The sequence below is a fragment of the Oncorhynchus kisutch genome, linkage group LG1, assembly GCF_002021735.2.
Source record: "Oncorhynchus kisutch isolate 150728-3 linkage group LG1, Okis_V2, whole genome shotgun sequence".
Classification (NCBI taxonomy): domain Eukaryota; kingdom Metazoa; phylum Chordata; class Actinopteri; order Salmoniformes; family Salmonidae; genus Oncorhynchus; species Oncorhynchus kisutch.
Window position 1 is genome coordinate 36,464,379 of NC_034174.2, and position 10,958 is coordinate 36,475,336.

The 10,958-nt window shown below is 43.4% G+C and overlaps 2 protein-coding genes across 8 annotated transcripts in view; both read left to right on the top strand.

The window, feature by feature from the left end:
* The first annotated feature begins 205 nt into the window (after nucleotides 1-205).
* Nucleotides 206-8,595, top strand: LOC109895323 (cyclic AMP-dependent transcription factor ATF-7). 4 transcript variants are annotated; one of them, XM_031822785.1, is made up of 13 exons: nucleotides 206-306; nucleotides 1,544-1,605; nucleotides 1,742-1,838; nucleotides 2,032-2,165; nucleotides 2,263-2,421; nucleotides 2,700-2,863; nucleotides 2,943-3,036; nucleotides 3,194-3,313; nucleotides 3,531-3,728; nucleotides 4,063-4,122; nucleotides 4,293-4,481; nucleotides 5,050-5,155; nucleotides 6,116-8,595. In XM_031822785.1, the coding sequence occupies exons 2-13, from the start codon at nucleotides 1,558-1,560 to the stop codon at nucleotides 6,118-6,120; spliced, it is 1,374 nt and encodes a 457-aa protein (XP_031678645.1). In that variant the 5' UTR covers nucleotides 206-306; nucleotides 1,544-1,557; the 3' UTR covers nucleotides 6,121-8,595. The 4 variants fall into 4 exon arrangements, with proteins under 4 accessions (XP_031678645.1, XP_031678635.1, XP_031678643.1 ...); XM_031822775.1 differs by having other exon boundaries at nucleotides 6,143-8,595; XM_031822783.1 differs by having other exon boundaries at nucleotides 2,032-2,159; nucleotides 6,143-8,595.
* A 239-nt stretch (nucleotides 8,596-8,834) lies between these two features.
* Nucleotides 8,835-10,958, top strand: part of LOC109895315 (disco-interacting protein 2 homolog B-A) — a 98,638-nt gene continuing 96,514 nt past the window's right edge. For 2 of the 4 annotated variants that reach the window (XM_031822794.1, XM_031822798.1), the window contains exon 1: nucleotides 8,835-9,150. In XM_031822794.1, the coding sequence (XP_031678654.1) occupies nucleotides 9,066-9,150 (85 nt within the window). In that variant the 5' untranslated portion in view covers nucleotides 8,835-9,065. The remainder of the gene's footprint in view (nucleotides 9,151-10,958) is intronic. The other 2 variants (XM_031822804.1, XM_031822808.1) reach the window with 2 other exon arrangements.

Below are 10,958 nucleotides of genomic sequence, written 5' to 3' on the forward strand. Positions count from 1 at the left end.
TGCCTATATATATATGTGTAGGCTTGCATTTACATCAAGCATACAACATACAATGCATCATATTATGTAGAAATGTTATGAAAAACACCGTGATTTGTAAATTGCAGGGCTCTCATCATATTTATTATTTGCCATTTGACGACACATGCAAACCGCCTCATGTTTACATAATCTCGGATTTTTCACCCCAGTAATCCTGTTACGTAAAAAATGGAACACTTTCACCTCTCGCGCGATTTCAACCCAACGCAGGCAGCGCAGTGTAGGAGTTCCAGCAGCAGAGAAGGGGAGAGGTAGGGACGTTGGGTGAGTTTGTAAACATTTGACTTGCTCGTGTTCAGATATCAAGATTTTACCAAATAGCCTTTGTCGGGGAACAGGTGTATTGACCGTCTGTCACATTTACCTTCCCCATCCTGAAATACTTATTTGACGCGCCTCGAATTGTGTCAGTGCTTTAACGTTAGCCTAGCCAGCTAACATAACGTTAGCTAGCTAACTAGCCTGTGTGTTCTGTACAATACCATCTGGCAAGGCGTTAGCTAGCAAGTTTTTAGCTGAAAAAAGGGGAAGGTAAATAAAGCTAGCTAATTTAGCAAAGAGACCACCAAGAAGCCCTTTTAATTCGCTCGGCCGTTATTGCCAATGTGGTTGGTCTGCTGTAACCTTACTGCCTGTACCAAAACATCTCATGTGATGATGATGATGGCCTGTCAGATATTGCATAGTGAGGTCCATTCTTCGTCCTGTCTGACATTATGTTGCTAGCTAGCTATATCTAACTTGACGTGCTGTTGTGATCATTGGCCCATAGTTAGCCATCGTGCCCCTTGTTAGCTAACTAACTAGTTAGCAGAGTCTGTTAGGTAGTTTCTGTCTTAGTTGAGACCATATACACATTAAAACCAGGGTTGAGACAGTCGACAACGGCATGGTGCGTTAATTACGCAGATTCTGTTGCAAACCATTTTGCAACAGAAACCGTTTACTCCAAACGGAAAACGAGTTTTTATATTGGAAAATATTCAGCTTGGTTCCTCCCGGTTTAGTTCCGTTTGCTCCATTTGGTTCTTAAACTGTTTCCGTTGCAAGACATAATGAATTCACCCCATGTGAACTGCGCTGTTTGTTGACAGTCAGCAGAGAGGAGGCCATTTAGCTAGGACAATAACGTTAGTAACTAAAATACGTATTTTACTATTCAAAAACACTAGTTAGTTAAGACTATCACATTTTGACTTGACAGCTGGGACATATGTTTAATAACGTTTTGTCACCAAGAAAATTGTTCATGTCAGCATTAATATATTTGTTTGATACTAACGTTAGCATTTTTCGTTTTTCTTCATTGTAGTGTTAACAAGGTGCTTTAGTTGGAAATACTGAACATGTAGGCAGTAGGAAATCCTTATGAATATCTATTTGTTAACCCTAATGTATTAGCCAATACAGCCTGTTTTAATTTTTTAATCTACCAAGATTTTAGAGGCAGAGACAAAATAACACTTTAATTCTCTTCCTCTCCCATACCTTTTCATTGCAGGCTCTTTGTGTGAGATGGGGGACGATCGACCTTTTGTGTGCACCGCCCCAGGCTGTGGACAGGTAGGGTCTAATTTACCCTCCTTTTCTCTTCATCCTTCACTCTCTTTTCCCACTCTCCCTCCTGTCTTTACAGATCTCAGATTTTAGGAGCCATCAGATTACTTTCACCAGTGTCTTGCATTTTCTTTGTGTACAGAGATTTACCAATGAAGACCATCTGTCAGTCCACAAACATAAGCATGAGATGACCCTAAAATTTGGTCCTGCCAGAACTGACTCCGTCATCATCGCAGGTACTTACCTTTACTATTCCTAGAATTTCTCAATTTGACTGTATGAGAAAATTATGAGAGAAACATTTTTGTCTAGCTATCAAACCAACACCACCCTGTGTGGACAGATGAGCAATCTCTGTTGTTGACAGAGGGGATTTACCTGTACTATGAAGCCTCTAAACCAGTGTCTCCTCTTTCTCTCTACCACCAGACCAGACCCCCACGCCCACCCGCTTCCTGAAGAACTGTGAGGAGGTGGGTCTGTTCAATGAGCTGGCCAGCTCCTTCGAACAGGAGTTCCGGAAGGCCCATGAGGACGATCAGAGGAACAAAAACCCGGTGAGGGTGAGGACGGTGGAGGGGATAGGATGGGTTTGGTTTTTAAACATGGGTAGTTTGACCAATTTATTAATGTTGTGTCTGATTGTTGGTCCCCACACAGCTCCCCACCCTTCATCTTCTGGCCCCACCCCTACAGACCCTGTCTGGGGTGAAGGAGGAGGATGAGGGGCCTCTGGAGGTTGACTCCTCCCCCCCAGGCAGTCCTGACTCCACCTCCAGCATGTCGGACAGTAGCAAGGAGCCAATGGGGAGAGGAAAGGTATGTCCTGGGGGCGGGGCGATCAGGTTGTATGGTTGAACAGACTAATCGATGTGTGTTCTTTCCTCTTGTCAAGTTTGCATGGTAACTTGGGTGAGAGAGAGAGTAAGGAACAGTGGTGGCCAGAGAGTAAAGTAATCACTTAACTATGAGGCAAGTAAAGAAGATGTCAGCAAAAAGTAGTCAATTAGTGGGTGTCTTAGTGGGTTCAGCTCAGCAGCCTGTAGTGTTCAACTCCCACCTGGGTTTCTCTGACTGGATGTGATGTGTGTTGACAGGAGACTCTTCCTCCTCCACGGCCAGTGTTGAGCTCCACCCCCACGCCAACCATTGTACGGCCTGGGTCCCTTCCTATTCACCTTGGTTACGACCCCCTGCACCCGACACTGCCTTCGCCGACTTCTGTCATCACACAAACCCCACCCTCCAACAGACAACTGGGGTGAGTCTAATCTACCAACATCTGTCTATATTTGTATTCTCTCTTGTCTATTTCATTTATACCAATCTCCTGTTCTCAGCTCTCCGACAGGCTCCTTCCCACTGGTAATGCATCTCCCCAACGGACAGACGGTCCCTCTCCTCCCCAGCCCAAATATGACCTCAGTCATATCTGTGAGAATCAATCACATTTATTTATAATGCCCTTTTTACATCAGCAGTTTTAGTGAAAGTAGGATATGTCTAATTAACAATAACAGACTTGATAATGGCAGATATTGGTAAGTGTTATTTTGTCCTCATATTTAGTCTCTTCTTGTGTAATGTGTAGCTGGCGAGGCCATTTAATATGGTGCCCAACATCCCTGGGATTCCAGGCCCTCCGATTGGTGGGACCAGCAGCGGCTCCTCCTCCCCATCTGGGTATAGTCTACACTCGGAGGCCAAGATGGTGAGAGGCGCATGCACTGGCGGACACACACTACACACCACACACAAAGTTAAGGACCAAATAGCAGTGGGCCTACCCGTGGTAGGCAAAGGGTTGCAAAGGGAGGCAATGTTACCAGTAACTATTAATTACCAAAATAACTTGTAGTTTTGCAACCCTAGCAGGGCATGTTGTTGACATCTGTATGGCATTTCTGTGTGTCCATCCCTCTCTGTAGAGGCTGAAGGCGGCGCTGACCCAGCAACAGCATGGCCCGGGGGCTCAGAACGGGGCTGGAGGGGGCACAGGGGGGGTGGGAGAGGGCACAGGGGGGGTGGGAGGGGGGCCAGGGTCCAGCCCCGCTGTCCCCCAGAGACATGAGCAGAGCCAGCAGCCCTCGCAGCATTCTGACACCCCCTCACCTGCACAGCCACAGGTAAAACACATACATACTGATACAATACCTAAGGGTCAGGTGGAATCTGCTAGAGGCAGGGTGGCCTTTATCTCCAGAAATGATAAAAATGCTAGAAAGAACACTGAACAAACTAAAAGCTGCTACAAACCATGTTTTGTAGATGAAATAGGCTGGCAACTCTATAAAGGTATTGATAAGAGAACTTCTCTGCAGATTCCGTCTGACCCTATATATTTGGTAATGCATTATCTCATGTCGCTTGCATGTATTTGCGTACATTTTGTGCACAAACAGTGAATACAAAAATGCACAGGCACACTCATGCATATATGATTTACATATACTCACACAGCAAACCAGCAGTGGCTCCTCCTCTCCATTTGGGTATAGTCTACATTCAGAGGACATGATGGTGAGAGGCGTATACACGGGCACACTTTGAAATACACATTCAAATGCACTTTTACACTCACACACACAAGCTCACACTCTTGCATTTTCTCTCTCTATCTCTCTCTCAAACACACACTCATGCACACACACCTAGTCCAAGGTGTATAACACTCTCCCCGTCCTCCCCAGGTATCCCCGGCCCAGCCCACCGGGGGTAGGAGGCGGCGGGGTGCGGAGGCCGACCCAGATGAGAGAAGGCAGCGCTTCCTGGAGAGGAACAGGGCGGCGGCGTCTCGCTGCCGACAGAAACGCAAGGTTTGGGTTGGCTCACTGGAAAGGAAGGCAGAGGACCTGGCTACCATGAACGTCTCTTTGACCGTGAGTCTACTGCACTATGACTGTAACTGGACCTAGACTGTAACTGTCTATTAGAGTCAGTTACAATAGACCATAAAAGGCAATGAGAAGGGCAAAGGAAATATGTAACTTTTTGGGCGACCTGACCAAATTCACATTGACATATCTATAACCCACATTTCTTTCTCGTTGAAAGCAAGTCTAAGAAGCGGCAGATCTGTTCTATGTGGTTTATTTCTATGCTTCCCATTCTTAAATTTTGTTTTTGTCTTCCTTTTGGTTTTGTACACCAGTTGAAAATACAATATTTTTGGTTATGGAAAAGATATTTCACAGTGGTTTTAGATGGTACAATGATTCTCTACACTATACTTCCTTGTTTTGGTAACTATTAGAATTTTAGCAACCAGGAAATGGCAGAGTGATTTCTGCATAGTGCATCTTTAAAACCATGAACCCGTCTAAGCCCTAATATGATTCTTGTGCCTATGGGGTTTTGGTGTATGATTGTCAGTGGTTGAGAAGACAAATGTTGTGTGTACATTGTCTTGTGTGTTCATGCCTATATGTGGTGTTCTGTTTCTATCAGAATGAAGTGGGTCTGCTGAGGAACGAGGTGACACAACTGAAACAGCTGCTACTGGCCCACAAAGACTGCCCTGTCACTGCCATGCAGAAGGCGGCTGCCTACTTAGGTAATTAAGACAACATACACTACATGACCAAATGTATGTTGACACCAACTCGTCGAGCATCTCATTCCAAAATCATGGGCACTAATATTGAGTTGGTCCCCCTTTTGCTGCTATAACAGCCTCCACTCTTCTGGGAAGGCTTTCTACTAGATGTTGGAATATATCCGCCAAATCCAGATTTGTCTGTCGGACTGCCAGATGGTGAAGCGTGATTCATCACTCCAGAGAATGCGTTTCCACTGCTCCAGAGTCCAATGGTGGCGAGCTTTACACGACTCCAGCCGACTCTTGGCATTGCACATGGTGATCTTAGGCTTGCTTGGCTATGGAAACCTATTTCATGAAGCTCCCGACGAACAGTTATTGTGCTGACGTTGCTTCCAGAGACAGTTTGGAACTTGGCAGTGAGCGTTGCAATCGAGGACGGACAATTTTTACGCGCTACGCGCTTCAGTACTCGGCGGTCCCGTTCTGTGAGCTTGTGTGGCCTACCACTTTGCGGCTGAGCCGTTGTTGCTCCTAAACATTTCCACTTCACAATAACAGCACTTACAGTTGACTGGGGCAGCTCTGGCAGAAATTTGACGAACTGTCTAGTTGGAAAGGTGGCGTCCTATGACGGTGCCACGTTGAAAGGCACTGGGCTCTTCAGTAAGGCCATTCTACTGCCATTGTTTGTCTACGGAGAGTGCATGGCTGTGTGTTCGATTGTATACACTTGTCAGCAACGGGTGTGGCTGAAATAGCCAAATCCACTCATTTGAAGTATGTCCACATACTTTTGTGTATATATAGTATACATGAATCAACTATCAATCGCACAAGTCTGTCATTCACTCCATCTGTTTGATTTTTAATTTAGCCTCATTTATCTGTTCAATCAACTTGTACATCCATTCACCTACCTACCGATCCAACTCATCCATCTAATCTATTGCTTGCCTGTCACCTCTCTTTAAGGGTGAATGTTTCTCTCTCTCTCTGTAGCTGCAGGAGGAGAGGAGAGCTCCAGGGATCCCCCCTCCGAGCCTACGGGCTCCACAGCCTTGGCCATCCAGCACGGGCCTTCGGCCCCTGTCCCCAGCCCTGGTGCCATCACCGTCAACGGGCTGAGCGTATGCGCGGCTGAGGCAGTGGCCATGTCGGTCCTGGCCGGGATGGGGGCGGCCCACCAGGGAGGGGTCCTCATGGCGCCACAGCCTCAGCCCGCCCCCAGATGATGCGCAGGGAGCCAATAAGAACATTAGGAGGCCGGACTGGTACAATTATGTGAGCGATTGAAAGGGACCTGATTTGAAATCTGAAATCCCACCAGTTGTTAATAGAAGGGGGGGTGAGAAGTACTGTCTCCAACCTATGCTCAGACCTTGGATACAGTGTCAGCCAGGAAAGGATGTTGGGAGTTGACATCCTGTCAAAGCCACACAAACCCCCCACCCTACCCCCCAAACACACACTCGCTCACAGCCAATGATAATCACTGAACATACTGAGTCGTCCCGCCCCTTTTGCCCCTTTTCTGATGGATCCCTGCTTGGAAGCACTGTCATTGCGTATGTACATACTCACACCCCGTGACATGCACACACTCGATCACTGAATGTAGTGTGTTTTTGTCTATTTGCAACTCTCCCCTGTCTACAGTAAATATCTCCTTACATATTTATCTTCTTCATGCAGCTGTTAATCCATGGGGAAACTCTTTTTAGGGCTGAATAAGCGTGAGATATTGTTTTCCCTTTGTCATGGAGTGAGCCAAAGTATGAGTATATTCAATGTCTGGCCTTTTTAAAAATTTGTATTATTATTGTTTTTTTTATAGGAATTCTGCATTCTGACAATGTGTATGAAACCCTTATTGACTGCATGGATATTAGAGGAGACTGATGAAGACCACTGTCTGTGTGCTGGTGTCTGCTCATATTATTGCTGGTTTTTATCATACTGCTTTTCTCTCCCACTTTTTAAAGTGATATCAAATGACTGATGCAAACAATGACAATGTCCTAATATAACACTTGAAATGGTTAGGTTTTAGATTATACTTTATGTAGTAATCATCAAACTTTTCATTAGATTTATAAATCATTTACCCAGGCTAAGTTGAGGAAAAAGTAGTGCAATATATTTTTATATTCAAAACAAATATTAATGTTCCTGCATTTAGCTAAAACGTGTGTAGTGAATACAGTGGTAGAATGGTTTGTTCTAATTCAATGAAAACCAATTACATTCTAAATGATAAGAGAAAATGTAAATCTACGACATATTCTTGAATGCAAATCTCGATTAGGGGACGTCTATTAAGAGAAAATGTAAACCTACGACATATTCTTGAATGCAAATCTCCATTAGGGGACGTCTATATGAAGATCATGTCCTACTCTCGGGTTAAAGATCATGTCCTACTCGGGTGCTTTCCAACATTTAAAAAACTATACTGTCTTTTGGAGTATATCACTTTTGTAAGACACGTCACTGAAATACTTGTTATGAAATGTCATTGAGTGATGTCTTTTTTTTTTTCTTCACATTTTGTGTTGAGGAATACCTTGTTTGTTTCATCTTTTTTTAACATGTCAATGCTCTATTCATCATTTTGTTATTGCTGTAACTGAACCCTGCGTCACGTTACCTTTCCCCTTGTGTTCTGTCAAGAGGATGGATATGTCTGTCTTCAACAGTGAACCCAGGGTGTAACCTCCCACAAACTATTATGGAATTTGTCTCCAATCCGTCGAGAGGGTGTTTTTTCCCAAAATAATTACACCTCAAGGCGGGGGAAATTTAACTTGTGTATAGTCTCAACTAATAAAAGATCTCCGGCAAAATAAATAAGTTACTGGCAACAAGGGGTTTAGGTTAATCTTTTTCATGCTTAGTATCTAAGTGCCTATCCCCTTGGTATAGAGCTCCATGACAGTAGGAGCAGAAGCTGTCTGATGTGCTCAGGGATTAGGATGGGCTGGTGGCATACGTGTACACAACAAGCACAGGAAAAGAGAAGGCTTCTGTATGTCAGAGAGCGAGCTAGACCCTGCGTGTGACTGTGTATAGAGCGTAAGGGGAGAATCCTAACTTCCACTAAATAGATTTTTCACTAAGTCTCCCACTGACATGAATGCATGACTAAGTGAAAATGGACTTGTGGAATTTAGAATTAGCCTCTAAAATTGTGTTCCAGACATTTGTGTGATGTTAGTATGTTCATCTTGTCATGAAATTGCAATAGTTGACTGACCGATATTATGGACCATAGTTTCATAAACAGTAGCCCAGTGTGTGTTCAGTCAGTGATGTGTGAAATGCTCATAAACATTCATTTTCCATACAGCAGGATTCACCAACTGGTGGGCCGAATTTGAAATGTGGGTGGTTTTATTTGGCCCCCAAAGTTTTTTTTGATTGTTCATAGTCTGACATAAAAGACTAAAAACACCAGGAAATCAGCTCCAGTGATTTTAATTTAAGAAATCTGTTCCCACGCATAATAGAGAGACACGTGATTGTATACAAATGTAAGCAATGTTTGAAATGATTGTCAAACATCTATTTGGGTTTATTGCTGGCAATTTGCAGTCTACAAATGATTCGTAATTATGTTCCGGCCCCTCACCAACCGCTCAAGAAAATATAGTTGATGGCTGAATCTAGTTGATGATCCCTGCCATACAGTAACGCCAGGGGGAGCAGGCAGTCTATTGATTGATTTCATACTCCAGTCACAACCATTAACATCAGACATGGTCATGTGACAGATTCCTTTGGTGAGTTGTTCATTGCTCACAGTTATGGCGGTGTTAGGGAGTCGAAAGGATGGAGTACTGTCTTGATTTTTGCTTTTCTCGTTGATTCAGGAACTTGTCACCACTTTTAATTTCTTAACATTCTACGTTTTATTCCTGCAACGATGGCGGACCGAGGCGTGGATATGTTGGCACTACCGAAAGAGGTCAAGGACCAATTGGCGGAGTTGGATTTGGAACTGTCCGAAGGTAAGGATTTTAGACTGGGGAAAGAGAAATAGGTGTTGTGTCCCGTAAACGCTCCTACGTGTGTGTCCCAGATAAAAACAACAATCACCCGTCCGCTGTCAGTGGTGAGAACTGCAGTCTATAACCGGGCAAGCACGACTCCCTCCCCCTGCTATGTTGCCGTGGAGGATAAAAACACTGACCTATTTTCATTTGATTAGCTACTATAGTTAATGTAAATCAAAATACCATCGTTATTATTTTCGCCTAGTGTTGGCATAGTGTTTTTGAGAAATGAGGATATAGAGAGATTACTATTTTATTGGATAAGGCTTTTGATGTATTAACTGTATGATACTATGTATAGCTTATGACTGGATTTTTTAAAATAAGGTTTTTTGTTTATTTATACTTTACATAATACTTACCATCAGAAGTAACCATAGCTCTCAACATTAACACAATCTTCCAATTTGCTTTGCAGAGTCAGTGCATTTTTCTCTAGTAGCTAGGATAAAAATAGCCTTCATGTAATTTACAGTGTAAAAAAGGAGATCATAGAGGTTTTCCTCTTGTCAGAAATTAGGTCAAGGCTCTCTTCCTCATCACATAGTTATTGTGTCTGTTTCTCAAGCGATAGTGCTGTTGAAATGATGCTGCACGTTCTATAGACCTACAAGACTGTCGACTGCTAAACTCTCTTGTTAATGTGGGAATTCAGCGTTTGCCTTGTTTTGACTAAAAATAAAAAATAAATAATATGGTGTTATGCAAGTCTCCTCCTTGGTGGGTGAATCACAGTATTGCTGGATCTGTGCCATGCGGTTCAAAGCACCCCGGGGTGCATGAGTAATGTAATGTTTCAGTTTAGCAGAGGAAGGAGAGAGAACGTATGTGATGGAAAAGTAGAGTTACCATTGGTGACTGACTTACTGAAGTCAATTCTCTCCCTGAATCTGCTCCCCTGTCCCCACTGTGTGAACATTGAATAATAGTACCGTTTCACACTGTGCCTATTGAGCTCTTCACAGCTTACCGCTGAAACGCATGACTCCATGGAGTCATCATGGATTCCGACTGTCCAGGTCTCACCCAGACACAGTTGGATGATTGAAACTGAAACAGGAGACCAGGTGTGTAGAAACATTTTCAGTCATTTTCCAAGGCCTCCTTACTATTCTGCCACCACCAGACCTTTGGCCGTGGGTCCTGGCACTTGGGATTTTCTATCAAATCTGCTGAGTATAATTTCAAAATGTGTTTTATTTGATACTAAAAAAGTTACTTTTGTCACTACTCACCTGTAATAATCATTCAAGAGTTGCTTTCTGAAACGTCTCAATGTAAGGACATTAGCCTAACAAGAGAATCATAGTAGAATCAAATAGCCTGTGCACATCATCAAACACAGCCCCCCTGGGATACAGCCACAAAGATGGCCTCTCAGTGGTTACAAACTAATCAAAACAACTCCCACAAAACAACATGGTCTCAGAGCATTTCGTATTAGTCTGTATGTAAATCCGAGACACTCCATTTAGTATGTTACGTTTCGTATGGTATCTATTCATTTGTGGATGTCCATCATCCATTTCGTACGATATGTTACGAATTGCAGTTCGTACGATGTGTTCCGAAAGGCAATTTGCACGATATGTTACGAATTACAAAATGTACAATATGTTACTAATTCCAATTTGTTGTGACTAACGTTAGCTAGGTAGCTAACATTAATGTTATCTAGCTCTAGGGGTTAGGGTTAACTAACATGCTAAGTAGTTGCAAAGTACCTAAAAAATAGTAAGTCGTTTCTAATTATCTAAAATGCA